General features: G+C 44.4%; 1 protein-coding gene across 11 annotated transcripts in view; it reads left to right on the forward strand.

Annotated features, from left to right (window-relative positions):
• The window catches only part of mef2cb (myocyte enhancer factor 2cb), a 60,654-nt gene that overhangs the window by 19,646 nt on the left and 23,862 nt on the right, over nt 1-17,146 (forward strand). For all 11 annotated transcript variants that reach the window (XM_030104350.1, XM_030104353.1, XM_030104352.1 and 8 more), the window contains exons 2-3: nt 2,139-2,361; nt 12,133-12,336. In XM_030104350.1, coding sequence (XP_029960210.1) covers nt 2,308-2,361; nt 12,133-12,336 — 258 coding nt within the window. In that variant the 5' untranslated portion in view covers nt 2,139-2,307. The remainder of the gene's footprint in view (nt 1-2,138; nt 2,362-12,132; nt 12,337-17,146) is intronic.

The raw sequence follows: 17,146 nt of genomic DNA on the forward strand, positions 1-17,146 counted from the left end.
AGTTTGTCTGACAACATCCTTTTTTGTTTTCTTCCAGAGGGCAGTGCTTTGTTTTTCTGTCTATGGATGGGTGTGTTTGCACAGAGCAATGCTAAAATGTTTTGGATAGCCTCTTCAGAACTGCCACAGAGTTATTTTAGATCTTGTTATTATTATGATGTTGCAGTTGGGCTGTTGTCCTAGCTGCCAAATGATGCATTTGTGTTCGTATCTGAGTTTTTCCATAAGTGGGTGTATTCCAAACCATCATCTCAGGAAGTTTTTTTGTCATGCATTTCATCATTTTTGAGACTGCATTGTCTCACTTTGTTTTTAGTTTGGAGCATGGAAGTTTTTGGCAGACATTCTTATGAAATGCATCAATACAGACAGGCAGTTCTTTAAGAATCTTACATATTTATTGAAAACTGAAGGCCCACATCATTGTCTTATTTTTTTTTTTTTTTTTTTAGCTCCGACAAAACTACTTTACTATAAGTCTGGAAAAAAAAAAAAGTGTCTCGTACACAGCCTGCGTTTGTGTTGCACTTGTACTGATCTGCAGTCATGTGCCACTGCTGCAGGCCGCGGTCTCTCGCTAAAAGCCACAGTATCTCTGGTTGTCTCTATTACGAGCTTTCATTATCAATGTCCTACTCCAGCACAAAAAGGTCAAGTGCATAGCAATGTGCTGCACTCACCTCGGGGGTTTAGATCTTTCTTGTGCTTCCTCATGCATGTTACTCAATAAATACATGGATTCAGGTTAGGGGGAGATAAAAAAAAAAAAAAGAGGAAAGAAAAAAGAAAGGAAGTGCATTACAATGTGCAGGTCTGTGTACGAGAGTGTGCAGAGGAGAGAATATGAGAGAGTGAGGAAAAGAGCAAGGGTGTTTGAGAAAAGAGAGATAGAGAGTGATAGAGAGAGAGACTGAGACTGACATGTCTTTTGGTGAAGCGGTGTCGTCTTCCACATCAATGTCTGATGCTTGTGCTGCCAGGTGCCGGAAATCTGGTTCAGAAAGGAGAGAAGAGAGAAGAAGGGGAAAGTAGCGAAAAAAAGGCAGGGTAGATGGAGGATTTTTTTTTTTATGTGACGGCACTGACAGCTCCCCTGCATTGCACTGAGCTTAAATAATGGGATGCTCATTTGCATAACGAGGGACGTTATCACCTCTACTGTCAAAAGAAAACACAACAACAGTTCTTGTGCTCCTCCCTGAGATAGATTGGGTTGGCCTACTTTAGCACTCTGGAGAGACGCACTGGAGCACTGGCTTAGCCAAGCTCTCACAAGATCTCTCACACACACACACACACACACACACACGTGCACGCACACGCACAGTCTCACATGAACCAGCACACACATGGACACAAAGTCACTCACTCATGCAAACTTTTTCAGTGCAGCTTTTTTTTATTTGCTCCATGCAGTCCGGCACAGCGACAGCTGGCCTCCACTCGTCAAACACAGGTACATGTGTGTACATGCAAACTCACCCATGCATGTATTCGCTGCTGCTCAGATGTTCGCACTCACATGCAATATCTCCAGTCGGGTTGTGATCTTTGTTTCAACAGATCATTCTTGGCACCTTTTATCTCATTTTTTTTTTTTTTTTTTTTATACTTTGGCTTTGTTTTGCCAGAACATGGAAAAACTGAATCACGGTTTTACATCTGCATCCTCTACCGCAGCTCACATCTGCCATTTTGGAGACGAGCTGCAGATAGAGTAGAAAAAGTTGCGGTTGGCAGTTCCACTGTCAATACAGTGCAGTTCCATGGGAAGAAACAAAATGTATCTCTCAGTTTGGAGGTAATGTTACAGTGTTGGTGATTAGAGCGTTTAAGTTAGCGGCACTTCCAAAACACTGTCAAACTCTCTGTGAACGAGGCGAGATCCTGACAGCGCTGTCTCCTCTCATAGTCGGTGCCTGGGAAAAAAAAAAAAAATGCAAAAACTGATTTGCATGATATCGACAGTGAAAAACACAGCGGTTCTCACAACATTGTTGACAGATTCTTTGTCTTTCTTCACCCTCCCTTGTGGCTGCCATGATGCCACTTTTATTATTTTTTCTCTCAGTATTTTGCCATATTTCATTTCATTTAATGCTTATTCTCTGCCACCCCCCCTCCCTTCTGTCTTGCAGGTACAGATGCTGGAATCTTTGAGTTGATTGGAACAAATAGCAAGCAGAAAAAAGACAGATAAAGGAAGAGCGGAAGAGTGAAGAGCAAGAGGAAAGAGAAGAAGAAAGAGGAGAGAGAAGAAAGCTTGAAGTTCTTGAGAAAGAGGAGAGAAAGAAAGAGACGGGGACGATGGGGAGGAAAAAGATTCAGATCACGCGGATTATGGATGAACGCAACAGACAGGTAAGTCCCTGGGGGATGGGAGGATGGATGAGTGTGAGGATGGGAGAGGGAACGGGTGGAGGAGGGAGGAAGGAGAAACACCCTGCACCCCACAAAGCCCTCCACAATGAAGGTCTTCAGGGAGTCTGGGCAATATGTGAACCGGGAGGACAGAAAAGTGCATGCAGGGAAACGCAGTTATTGCTCTGGGTAAAAGAGTTGCATTGGTCTATAACGGCATATCTCTTCTTTTCCATTTAAAATAATAAAAAAAAATCAAAATTAAGTGCAGTTTTCCAAATTGTAATAATTTCATGAAAATAATTATAATTTTTAAACATCTATTCTGCATATCACTCTGCAGTGTTGAGGGCTTCAGCTGAAGCACCCTTCACACACCCAGCCCCTCTCGCCATGCCACCCAGTTCAGGCCTGCCAGTGGAATATTACCGCTTAGAGGGTGGCAGCACCAGAGAGGCAGGGTGGGGGAAAAACACAAACAAACAACCAAATAGAGATGGGACGATCTAAAGTAACACACAGGGAAACAAACACTTACAAGTATTTTTAAACAGCTAAATCAGTAACTGTAGGTCTGCTGTAGCATTCCCCTGTGTGAATCAATAGATGTGTTTTTAAATAACTAATACACAGAAGCTCTTACAGACATTCACACACAGACACACACATTCAATCCCATCCCAAGCAATAATGGAATTCTTGGAAGACCCGTTGTAACAACACCTGGCATTACTTGAGTGAGACATAATAAATAGTGGACAGCGGGATTCGAGCAGACACTGCCGTCTGTGGCAGGAAATAGATAGAGACAGAGCTCTCTCACTGCCCTTGAGGCCCACAATCGATCACTTCCTGTGCCACAGCTGACCACTGACACTTTGTCAGCTTCCTGGCAGCCCAATTGGATCCATACGCTGTTAATGTGGCCCCTGGATCACAGGTCAAACGCATACACACCGTTACCAACACAAGTCCCGTTTCATTGCTTGAAGACATCTTTACGGTCCGACATGCACACGGTTCAGAACCACTCCGTCGTATGCGTTATCAAGCCATTTGTGGCAACGAGTGACACAAAGAAGCTCCATGAATTGATCGGCCTGTGCAGGAGAAGTAATTGAGGCAGATTTTGAGGCCTGTCTGGACCAATCTGGAGTTTAAGTAGCAAATAGCAAGGAGATTACCAAGAGAAAGCTGAGAAAGGGCAACCGAGGTACACATGGAATTCACAGAAGACATATCCATCCAAAACACAAAGCTGGCTAATAAAGTCTTACTTTGCATCCATATTCAAAATTCACACATTTGGTAGTGGAGGAGATGCACAGGGAGACACAGCAAGAGCAAGGAGGAGGTCACAGACTTTCAGATGAGGACTGAAACTATCGCGTTACAGTAGCACCCACACTTCCTCCTCACTGTTATCTCAGCCCTTCTCTCATCCCACCTCAGCCTCGGCCTGCAAGTTGCAACCAGGCTCTCCGACTCCTGAGGATAAGGAGGGAAAGAGGGAGACAGGAAGGACACCTGAGGGGAATCGATGCCTGAGATATCCGGGCTTTACTTACAGGGAGAAAGAGAGAGGAGAGAGAGAGAGAGTTCACGGAAAGGAAAATCAATATATCACTGGATTATGTTGTTTTGATCTTTAAAAATGATAGATTACTTATTCAGTCGTTGGTTTTTGAGAAATGATCCTTCCTCCTAACGTGATATCATCAAGTCATGTGGAAAACACCACGTGCTCCGCGGAGCATATGGCTCTCAGTGTCATTCAACCTACAGCCTAAATAAATGACATAATGCAGTTTGAAGAGGCGGGCATCACAAGACTGTGACAGAAAGAGATGCAGAAACTCAAATTTCTTGTAAAAAAAAAAAAGAAAGGAAAAAAACGGAAGCTTGGCTTTGCATATTTTCACTTCCTTTTTGAAGAAACATCCGAGAACCCAAGTCAAATAAACACCAGATGACTTTGCATAGTGTCACTTTCAACCTCACATTTTTCCACATATTTGTACATGTTTTACCATCCTCTTCAAGCTCTTTTTGTTAAACAAATTCTAATATTCATCCAAAATGCTCATTACCGAATATGAATGTCCAACAATTTAGAGTTACAAAGAAAAAAAAAAACAAAAAAAAAAAACGTAACTTGGTACAAGTCCCGTATTGCTCTAAAAATACAGATCTGTTGCAGCATGCCCATGATTACTGCACACTTCATAATGAAGCCCTCTTTGGAGTGGCACCACTCTGTGTAGCTGTCAACGCTGCCTTGCCACCTACGGGGCCGTGCCGCCCGCCCTCCGTGCGGCGGCGGCATCGCACTGGGCACAGGGCCTGGCTCTCTCTGGGCGGCCACTTCGGCCTGCCACCCCCAGGCCCCGAAACACTTCCCCAGAGCAGCGGCAGAAGGGCCAGGCCTCCCTGGCGTTGACTGGCTGCCCGGAGCTCCGGACAGTGGGCAGCAGTGTGCGAGCCCTGGCTCCAAGCCGCCCGACCACTCAGACCCTCTCCCAGCCCCGGGCACATGAAAGAGCCCCCTGTGCCATAAACTCACGGGCTGTACACAGAGAGGAGGCTCTCTTGATCCAGCCTGCACACGCACGCTGATAGGCAGGCACACACATCTGCAGTGCAAGATGCATGTACAGGTATGTGTGTGTCTGCGTGTGCGCATACTGGCAGGAACTTGAAACAGCAAATTATACACTCAGACACATACTTAGATGGTGCATTTACTGTCTTTGTTTATGCAGTGCCGACAAGCGCACGCTTGTATTCACTCGCACACATCTGAAACACGTATCTCTCTGGAGTCCGTCTTGGGGATCGACTAATTTACTGCAATTGGCTCTAATTAGTCCTACCTCTCCAGCCAGTTCGCTCACTGGGCCTAATTTAGGATGACTTGTTAGTTTCAATGTGTGTGTGTGTGTGTGTTTTTTGTGTGTGAGGGACATGTGGGTTCCAAGGGGGGAAAGGGACCCAGGGCCAAAGGTTAAACATGGACCAGGTCATCAGTGACAGGAAGTAAAACAACAGGATCTCTCCACTCCCACAAACAACAGTGACCCCGAGGCAGACTCGCCTGGATTCAGATTTTTTTTTTTTTTTTTTTAAAGCATCTTTACGTCTCTATATCTTCTCCCTCCCCTCATCATGGTAACTACAGCTAAGAAGAAAAAGGGGGTCTTTTTGTTTCTACGACAAAAGCATTATTCCCCCCAATCAACAGCACCGGGGTGAGAAAATGTGTGAGTGAAATTAACAGCAGGAAAATAATGAGGCCCACAGGGTAGCTCCTCACCCCTGCACCCCGTCTGTAATTCCCTGTTTCCCACCTTCCACCATCTTTTTCTTTCACCACAGCGAGTGGCACTCTCAGTCATGTGTTCAGCACCGCGAGACCTCACCTGAAAAGGGCTCACTAAGCTCTCACCTTCTCTCTGCTGTATTTTCTTTCCTTCTCTTTCTTTTCTCTTGCTCTCTTATCTTCTACTTATTTCATTCTACATTTACTTGCTCTGTTTTTCACATGTCTCTTCGTGCTCTGTCATTTTAGGGCCACAAAGACATTTTAGTTATTTTTATCTTATTAAATAACAAACTTGTAGTGCAGACCTAAGTGTCCCAAAATTTCCCAAGAAAATGTTTTTATTTTGTGAGTACAGTTTACTTTTTGTTTGTTAGAAGTAGAGGTTAATGGGATCAGCAAAAATCACTTCAACAATCTTACATGTTTAGATCCATAATCTGTGTGTCAAAACTAATTACTTTAACTTCAACTATTTTTTTTTGTGTATAAAAATTGTTCCAAAAGTGAAAAAATGATGCCCTCCTGTGTATTCTGTGTTAGTGACATGCCGAATGTTTATCCGCCCAAAATGAATGACAACAAAGTTATTTTTGTCGCTCTGACCACTAACTCGGGTCTCGCTGTGTAACATCCACTTTTTTTAGTCACAGAGCATATCCTTTTCCAGTTGCGGTTTTTTCAGCATAAACAGGAACATACTGAGGAGCGCAGCCATTTCACTCCTACACCGAGGCGTAATTACCAGGTTTGGTAGGAAGAACAATATGAACTGGCGTGGATTTTAGGACATCTATAAATGAAATTTTGCCATAATTAAAACAGCACTCTGTCAGGTTTACAGATTGAAACGTTGGGAGTTCACTTGCTCTGGGAGCTGAACTCAGCCGAGAGAAGGATGATAAGTGAGGTTTTTGAGAAGAGAGAAGAACATAGCATATATTAGAGGTGGGACAAAGCCTCTTTTGTCGTAATGCCGCTCTTAACAGCTTCTTTGGCTGTGAGACAGAGTTCAGGCCAAGGTCTTGGGCTCCTCTTATTCCTTTTGCGTAAGCTCGTGTCTTCCTGCCCGGCTCTTGACAATGGGATAAGTGTTTGTCTGAAGACAAATCGTGCTGCTCCATAGGTGACTGACATCTGCGCGTGTGCGTGCTAGCGCGCGCGCGCATGCGCGCGCGTGTGTTTGCCATGTTTAGTTTGTTAAGCAGCAGTTTTCGGTGCCTGTCTCCCCACTCCTCCTCTTCCCTCACCTCCTCCTCCCCCAGGGAAGCAGGCAAGAGGTGGGAAGCAGAAGCGAAGCCATTGTGAAGGGGAAGCCACTGGCCTCTTCCTGTTATGAGAGGAAATGCATACAAATGTGCTTCCTGTGCGTCCGCCCCCTCTTTTCTCCCTCCCCGTCCCTCTCTCGCCCATGTGGCAGAGAATCAGCCTCTATCCCTCCGTTTTTGTTTTGTTTTGTTTTTTTTGTTTTTGTCCCTCTGTTTATCAAAGGTGTTTTTCTGCTGGTCTATTAAGCCAAACAGCCGAGCAGATTTTTCTAATTTTTTTTATTTTTAATGGTCATTTTCCAGTTATGTATAAATTCCAACACACACAGAATAGAGAAACAAAAATATACTGTATAAAAAAAAAAAAAAGTAAAAAATGTAATCTCTGATAAAAGGAGGTGAGGGTAACATGGTTAAGTGTTTATAGGTGTGTGTCGTCGTCTCCTGGGATGCGCTCGTGGAGGAGGGTTGGGGTGAATGCATAAGTTGCGAGTTGCTGTGAGTCTGCGGTGTTTGTTCACTCTTCATATGCCTATTAGTGAGGGTTCAGAGCAGATAATTGCCCTGCAGCTCCAAGTAGATATGAGGTTACAGGAGTGTGGGGATGTTTTGGTCTCCTTCACACAGTTAAAGAAAAGATCCCAAACTTTAAAGGAAAAGTGCATGCTGTCTCTTATTGTTGCCGAGAGCTTTCCCATAATTGAGTAATCTCTCAGAAGGTTAAGTTGTTGTTGTGAGATTTAATAAGTGTTGATATTTGAGAGGTTTCCGAGCACAAATTTTCAAGGAGACTTCCCAGCTAAAATCTGTTATCATTATTTTACTGTAGATTTGATGCCGCGAAAATAACACTGAGACAACAGTGATTAGGATGGCGTGTGTATTTTAATGGTACCTCTTACTAAATATGTTACGTTACTTTTTAAGTTTCCTAACACACAAGTTTCCTTCACATGAACACAATCAGTCGATCTCGAAGTCTATTATGACAATTTTTAAGTTAAACGTCGCATTATAAGGCCAATGGACAAATATGGTCTGCAACAATTTCCTGTGTGTGTGTGTTTGTGTGCGTGTTTTTGTGTGTGGAAAGATAGGCTTCACACTCTAGTTACCAAAGTACTGTGAAAAGACACACTTGGGTTCACACTCACACACTCACGCTGGTCGCTTTTACCAGTACACACAGTGCTGTAATGTCGTGCTCTCTGTTATTAACATAGTGGTGCGTCTAACAGCACCCACTGACCAAGGAAACAAAGATTACACCCACACTGACATATGGGTGGCTAACAGTAGCTTTTTGGTTTTAACAGCAAAGACGCAGTGCGAGTTCAGCGAAAGAAATCAGTTTCTTGCCAAAACTGACATTGTCAAAGGCAGATACAAGTTTGCATGAAGATTTATCTGTAGCATAATGCGCCATACAAAGGGCTATAGATAAGGAAAAGTTCTAAAAGAGACACATACCAAAGTCTGAATCTGACAAAACTTAAACTGGACATGTACAAAAACAAGTTTAAAAAAAAACCATGATGGCAAACAACACACACACACTCAAAAACACAAAAGACTCAAGAGAAAGTGGAGATAAAGCCAAAACAGACTCAATCAAAGAGTGAAACTATAATCACCACACTTGGCAAGAAAGTCAAGACACCTGAGACAGAAAGAAAGAAAGTCAAATAAAACAGGAAATTACCACAAAAAAAGCAGCCAACATCACAGACTCCACAACAGCCTAACAACTAAAGGTGTTTGAGCTGTAATCAGGTTGAAAATTGCAAATAAATGTGCTTTCAGTAGAATTAATTGCACTACGTTAGTTTTCTCTGATTTAAGTGTGTTTTTTTTTTTTTATGAATTATGAGTTTCTGGGAGACTCGTGATTTCCTGTCGTGATCAAGTATCAGTCGATGTTTACAGGTCAGGTGTGCCATTCACAGCGTCTGTTTTCACCCACACAGGGTGCTGAACAGTAGCTCCTCGACAAACGGGTCCAGGGCTCCCGTTTTTACAGCGGCCGTGTGAGCCGCCAGACCAGAGCTGTTTTTTGAGCTCGCACGGGAAAGGCCAGCGGTGACATCACCTCTCTGCGTGCCAATAGGCTGAAGGAGTCACGTGACGGCACCATGTGAAGCCACAAAGTCACAACAGACTCACCTCAAGCAGCGGAAATCCAATACCGGGGGATCAAAGTTGCGTAGCTGAGACGCGGTATAAATTACCACATCCCACATGATGTTTGTACTGATATTCACCGTCAAGACAACCTTTTTCTACAAGCCAACTGCCATTTGGAATATATGCGTGTGCGCTTGCTTAAGCAAGCATGCACGGTACAAGACCTAATGTATTTGTGGATGTACGAGCATATCGTTAATAATATACAGTATGTGTTTTGGAGGTAGCAGGTCGTTAGTAATGTGCGTGTTTTGGAGGTAGCAGGTTGTACGTGACAGGTTGAGATACGGGGGTGTGGTGTGATATTTATGTAGGTGTTATTGTTTGGTCAGTTCAGGCTTTGCATAATCACACTAATTCTCTTCCCGTGGTGTTGTTAAAGTCAGATTATGTGTGAATTGTTATATGTGGGAAATGCATGTGCAGCTTCTCATTAATGTGTGAAGTTTAAAGACAACTTTGATTAGATTGTGCTCCCGTATTTCTTTTTTGGTTGTTTTCATACAAACTGAATGTTATACAAAACTGCCCGCGACGCTGATGTGCTGGCATGTTTGTGTTTTATGCCGATGTGTGCGAGCGCTCCAGTAATGTGTGGGTGATCTGAGCCAGCATGGGGAAGTTCCCCTTTGAGACTGGCAGCTCTGGACCCCTGAGACTCACGCCCAGTTCACAGTGGGTGCCATGTGCCACCTTCTGAAACATTAATGGCCCGAGTGAGTGGGCGATAGCGGATAACGGAGCGGGGCCGGCTGCCGGCGGCGTCCTGCGTCTGCCCCCGGTGACCCTCAGATAAAAACACAGAGGAAGACAACACTCTACCTGTCCTCCTCCCGAAGCCCAGACTCTGACCTTATGTTCCATGTTCCCGTGATTATATTTTTTTTGCTAATGCACGTTTTGCATTGTAGCCTCGCAGACCAGACTCCCTTAAGTTGCCCGTGTTCCAGCTGTGACTGATACAGTTCAGAGTTGCGCATGGTTATGACAATTAATCTTATTGTCACATGATACCTTTTGATCTTTCGGTGCAACAATGAGCCTTGTTTTGTTTTTTTTTTCCCCTCTCTCTCTCTCATTTCGGCATGTCTGTGGAAATGTCAGCATGGTATTTAGAGCCCAGGGGAGCGTTTTCTCCGTGTGTCGCCGGTGAATCAGACGAGTGTTTGTACCGTCGTACACAACCTGACAATGCACACACCGAACCAGTTTGTCAGGCGTTAGCATGCCGTCCCTGTCTCTGGTTTCAGCCCCCGAAGGGTGACATATAGCCCAGCGTGATGCCGCGACACCACTTGAATTTTGTTTTTCACCCTGGTTCGGGGTTACGGGGGTCCAAGATCTGATGGTTCATGCAAGGTCTCACCCACCCCACTCTTAAAAAGTAGAGGGGGAGGAAAAGAAAGGCAGGGCGAAGATGAGATATTCAGTTTCTCTGGTGCATCCTGGGAGATATTATTTCAGGAAATCCAAAACTATCTATCAATATCCATTCAGCCCTATCTTCTCTTCCAGTTGTAAAGAGAAAATGTGAAGGGCAGCGCACAATAGATAAATGCCAAAAATCTATTCATGCTCTCTCCAGATCTAACACATGGAGCTCTCTTTCTATTGTGTTCAAAGCAATTTTTGCTTTCCTTCTGTATTTTATTGGCCCTCTTAAGTGTCTGAGGAGAATAGGAAAACATGCAGTTAATCAACAAACTGAGATTGTTAGCGACCAGCTGGGCACAATCCTGGCACTATTTCCTCTCTGTATAAAGCTTTGTCAATACAGATCTCCAATGTAAATAACAAACACAGTCACAGAAGAAGAAGAAGAAGAAAAAAAAAGACATTTCAATAAAAACATGCAGTGTTGCTCAGTGATTGAACCTGGCAGTGGCACTTTTTTTTTCTTCTCTTTTCTTTTTTTTTTTCTTCTCCCATACAACCGGAGAGTTTGCACACATGGCTTGGAAAGAAAGCAGGTGCAGCTCACTGGAATTAACTCACTTTCACTGCTCTAGTTTTGATCCAAACAATAGCGGAATAGAGGCTGTTCTATTTTGACAATGTGGGCACTTGTAACGTGTATGTGTTACTAAAGGTACTGGTCCTGGGCTTCGCAAACACACACACACACAAATAAAGAGGACAACTGAAAGAAGTTGGGGGGGGGAGAGAAAAGCCTTCAGAGGAGATGATATTTTTGTGGTTTGAATTGTGCGCATTGCCACCGTTTGAGTACTGACAAACAGCTTCAAGCGCAGTCAAGGAACCCGTCTGTTATTTATATCAATGGCTTGTTGTTCGCTACGAGAGGTGGTTAATTGGGGAACACAGCAACGGAGTGCGATGTGTCAGTATAACTGTGTGAAATCATTAACTTTTTTTGGTTAAACTACCGAAAGTTATGCACACTCGCACTAAAAGGGGAGACAATGAGAACATTCAGGCAAAGCCATTTAACGGGACACATGTGCCACACTGTGCCTCGGGGCGCTTTGATGTACAAGCAATAACTGATCCTCTTTACCGTTATCTGACTGAGACAGGGTATTTTCAGTTCCTTAAATGCAAGCCCAAGCTTTTTTTTTTTTGCTTTTTTCTTTTTTCTTTTTTCCTGGTACAGTGGATGGACTGTAACAGTCATGAGGTGTTGAACCACCAGTAACTACACTGCACTGCACTTTCCATTAACGCTGTATCCCAGGGGAACGATCAGCTTAAAGAGACAGCGTTATCGCGTCTCATTCCGATTTGTTATTTCAGTAAAACCGAGTGAGGGTGGGGGACGTTTGTTGCATATTTACTGTAAATCACATTGAATATCTTCATGTGTTTGTAAAAAAAATCTCTTCTCTTGAATCTGATTTCTTCTTTTTGTACCTTCCTTCCCTTTTCTCATTAAAGATAATTGTTATTCAAGTTTATTTCCTGAACAATTCTTAATCTGCAATGTTTCCATCTCCCCCTCTCTCCCTCTTTCTTTATTTTTTTATTTTTTCCTCTATGCAGGTGACGTTTACAAAGCGAAAGTTTGGCCTGATGAAGAAGGCGTACGAGCTGAGCGTGCTGTGTGACTGTGAGATTGCACTGATCATCTTCAACAGCACTAACAAGCTGTTCCAGTATGCCAGCACAGACATGGACAAGGTTCTGCTGAAATACACTGAGTACAACGAGCCCCACGAGAGCAGGACCAACTCTGACATTGTGGAGGTAAGACGACAGGACACGGTTGAAAAGTACTAGAATGCACACATGGACATGCACACTCATGCAAGCACGACAGGCAGACAGATGGCTGCAGCATTCGTGACTCATTCAGCAAACCTTTCTTCTCTGTTTTTGTCTTCACACCTAAATATTTGCCACGCATCTCGAAAGGCTTTACACTCATTTCAATCATGTTTAGAAATTGTATTTTGGGACTCTCAGTGTGTCATACAAGTAATTCTGATTAATTAAATGGCCTCCTTGTTTTGTTTTGTCCTTTGCAACATAAAAGAAGTAGCCAGTCATTGATCTGGGCCTTTAAGCGCATCTCCCTGTGGCGTGTAATCACCACCCCCTGCCCTCGGTGTCTTGTCACCATCGATGTGCCTCTAAGAGGAGGATGTTGATCTGACTTGCTTTGGACACATGTCGCTAGAGTGGCTCAGGGCGACGTTAAACGGCACTCTCAGCCAAGCCAGTAGGCAGGTAGATAAGGCAGGAAATGACGCTGGCACCCTCCTGGATCCTTAAGCTCTCAACGTGAACCTGTTATGCAACATTCACTGTGGAGCTCGGATGAAGCCCGTGGACTCACACGCGCACGCAAGCGTGCACATGCGCGCCCTCGCAAACACGAACAAATGCTCCCATGCAGAGTTTGTCTTACTTGCTTTTATCGCTCATTTTTATGGCCACATCGTGCTTTTACTTAACCTATACCCTAAATACAAAATAATTCTAAATACAGTATTTTTCCAAAAGTATGAAAATGTCACATGCTATTATTCTCTGTCCTCACATAGTGAGCCGTGATCGGCTCCAGCGCCCTGCAGCCCCGAACAGGATAAGTGATATAGCAGATGGATGGATGAATGAATTAAGTCTGAATTTAACTCAGTATATGCAGATACATTGCTAATGTGGAGGCTGAGAGGTCATTTAAACACTGGACCTCATTGTTTTGTATCATTTGCACACGCTCGCATGAGCCTGACTGCATTATATTTTTAATGTTGAGGTCATCTGGGTCATAATTCATGCACGGCTCGATCAATATGTTGGTGTGACCCCAGCATTTAAAAACATCAAATATATCAAAAGAAACAAGAACTTGTAAGAGATGCATTGAATAAATGCTACACGCGTCCCTTTGGACTGGCCAGTGGAGCACAGGATCAAACAGAACAGAGCATGTTTTTATCTTTTCATGTGGATGTTGCTGAGTTTGTTCTGTACCCGCCGACGGAAACGTCCACTGAGTAGTTGCCTGCTAATCTGGATAGCACTCTGCAGCCGATTGCAGAGCTTTAAGTGTACATGGTGATATTAAAACTGTTATGGTATTAAATATTTTACCTCACATAAGTCCTATACATTTGGAGGTTAAAAACAGCACATGTGTAAAATGTATTGCTACATATTGCAGACTTAAGAGTCATTCACTCTGGTCATTATTGCATTTGTTCGTCCGCAGTTTCCATTTGGTGCCGTCAAATATATATAGTGTATTGATGTAGTCCATACGTAAAGTGGCTCAGCACTCAACAATTGACTAATGTTAATCATGAAACTGAAGACAATGGACTGGGTGCATTACCATGTACTGTATTGCAATATGTACTCCTGTTTCCGTTCCATAATTCACATTATTGAGCCTTTTCCAAATTATTTATGTGCTCAAGGCTGTAAGTTTGTTCGGTTAGTTACAACAAGACGTCTAACTTCAGAGCACTAAAGAAAGAGTGAGTCTATTTATCTTTATGAAGTGTTCACTATGAAGACATGAGTTTCCAGTTTCCGCAAATCACTTTCACATATATGAAAAAGGATTAAGAAACTGTCCATTGTGTTTTGTATTGCTTTTCCTCAACCAGTCTGGCTTAAACTTTTACCACCACTGTGCCCGTGAGCATTGATATCCTTTATCCGCCGAGCGTTTCTGCCGCTGTCACGTCTTACCATGTGCCATCCGAGCCCGTGAAGGGAGTTGTCACATGTCTCGGCGAGTGCCAGTGAGGGAGAGCTCCATGCTTTGAAGCTCCTTCTCTAACTGTGTCTCCATTAAAGAGCGGCGGATAGCTGCCGTGTAAACAGCCGTGTCAGGGTGGGGAGAGCGCGGCGGAGCACTGCCTACGCCTGCGATTCCCCGGAGGACCCGGGCTCTTCGGGCTCGGCGCTCTCTGAGCGACTCACAGCTGGAGAAATCGATCTGAAGAGGCCTTCAGCCCGAACTGCGGTGCGCTAAAGGGATTGGCCACAGGATTGACACCGGCACGTTTAGCGATGGTGGGAGGAGGGCGTGTGGTTAGAGAGGGGTACGTGTGATGGTGTGTGTGTGTTGAGTTTAGGGGAAATAGGAGCAAAGTGCTCTTCCTGGGAGAAACATGATGAGGGGGGAGGCCAAGAAAAGAATGGAAGGGTTTAGTCTCAGAGTGTTGATGAAGTTAAGATTCCCCCATGGAGTAACATGAAAATCCTATATTTGACGTCGGATACATGTCACAAGTATAATGCTTAGAATATAGAAAAGCCTCGTCTCTACTCGCATATGAAGATCCATGCATCTCTCTGTATCCATAATGCTGCTGTGCCTGAAGGTGTAGTGGGAGGAGAGGCAGAGGTAGGGGAGCGGAGCTCAGAGTGTGGGCGGCTGGCATAGAGGCCTGCTACATTAGCAATAAAGCTCTATGTAATTAGCATGTCTTTGGTTGATAATTAGCGTTGTTGAGAGAGTGGCACTGAGAGCGTTGCACAGCCTCTCTAGAAACAGCATGTTTACAAGAGGCTGGAGGGCTTTTCTCTCTACCTCTCTCACTCGACTGCTATCCTTCCTTTTTTTTGTATCCACTTTTTCATTGAACGCACAGAATCTCCGAGGTTGTTTTTCACGTTATATCGAGTCGGTACATGGGTCGGTGAGTGTATGTATGTGGAAGGCAGAACTAAGGGAATAGATGGCGAGAGGGAGAGAGGAAAGTGGTTTACAAAAAAAGGTCTTGATGACTCACTTGAAAACCATCTCATTTGGGAATGACACTTCTACAAATATATGTGAAAGTAGCAGACCAGCAGACAAAGCTGACTCTCCTCTGAGCACCAGCGTAACAAAAGATGCATGGCTAATCAAAGCAGGTAAAAGACATTATTTGTACCTTCCCGATGCATCACAGATGGAAGTCCATAATATTGAAATGACTACAGTTGTGCTTTGAAACTGTGGGATATGTTTTTTAATGTTTTTTGAACGCTTCCATTTAATCCTATGCCATGTATGATAATGATATATGAACTGGCTGAGACTCTTTCAGTCAGCGTAATAAAAAATGCAATACAGACAGCGTTGTCAGCTCTCACAAAAACAAAAGAGAGAGTCCACTTAATTAATGCTAAGTGTTCAAAGAGACATCTAAGCTCATCTCGGCTCTCCGAGCCTGATGAAAGGCAAACACAGAGGCAGATCTTCCATCACTGGACGTCCATGCGGGGTCCAAGTGTGTTGTCCTGGCAGGTCTACAGCACACTCCGAGTCTGGCTCCAGATAAAACAGTCAAACATGCAGATAGATTTCCTATACTCGCTGTCTGCCAGGCCCGCTTCCTGTACATGTGAGCGGCATTAGAGTAGAAACAGTGAGCTGTGTTGGGAAATGACAAGACAATAGATCTATCCCTCCTTTTCTCTCCTGCTTTATTCTTGCTAAAGAACAATCAATTCGAGCTGTTATTGGTGATTTATTATTCCAGTATGGAGGTTGTTAATTGCAACAGCACATGAAAGAGTCCTTTCTTTCCCCTCCCGATGATTGCAGATCTAGCCCAAACCTAAGCGGCGTTGGCTGGCGTTCGCTGTGATTCAACGGCCCAAAATCCAACAACACACTTGGGCTTTGCCAAATCCCTGTTCCACAATGTGCTTGTTTTCCCCACTGCTGAAACAAAGAACGCAGGTTTGTGAAACAACTGAAGGGTTAGAGAAGTGTGCGTTGGTAGGGAGACACAATCCCTTAATGCGGGTAAAAACTCTGAGGGGAGGAAGTATCCTTGCGCACTCTCGTCCACATACATCATCCAGGCCATTGTGCTTATATATGTTTCTATGCCGTTTGGCCTAAGGTTGCTCTCACAATGGCAGCGCTGCATGGGTGCGTGCGTGCGTGTAAATGCACGGCGGCAATTGGCTCGGACCCTGCAGAGGAAACGGCATTGCGATGACCTCAGCCAGGGCTGCGCACGCTGATGCCATTGGCTCAAGAATCACATGTAGTGGCACATGTCCCTTAGTACTGAAGTGCCTGCTTGCCTACCTGCCAGAGCAGGGCCAGTGGCCAATCCCATTTCCAGCAGATTAACCTAATCTGAAAGTTCAGCTCACCCTGTAATCTTAAACAGCAGCAGCAGGGACCCGACTCCCCACCTCGCCCCGGCTGATATCCGTCCCCGTCGTCTTTCCTTTGCTTCCCCCTGTCCTTACCGAGGACGCCCCGCTAAATGAGAGGAGGAACTTGAGAGACAGAGGGATGGATGAGTGCGAGGAAAAGAAAGAGGGAGGGAAAGAGAGATGGAGAGAGGAAGGCTGGTAATTATTTCCAAAGGTCATTCTGTTAATGACTACCTGCTTGGCTAATGAGATTCAGCAAAGCTCCCTCACCATGTTTCACCCTGCGTATGTTTCACCCGTGTGCCGAGATGTGTGAGAAGCACAGGTGTGATTTCAGCCCAGTGACAGTCCACTGGAGGGAGGGAGGGAGGGTGTGAGGGAGGGGGTGGTGATGGAGGGGTGTAAATGAAGAAACATAAAGGGAAAGTACATCGTG

This window comes from Salarias fasciatus, chromosome 12 (genome assembly GCF_902148845.1).
Source record: "Salarias fasciatus chromosome 12, fSalaFa1.1, whole genome shotgun sequence".
NCBI classification, from domain to species: domain Eukaryota; kingdom Metazoa; phylum Chordata; class Actinopteri; order Blenniiformes; family Blenniidae; genus Salarias; species Salarias fasciatus.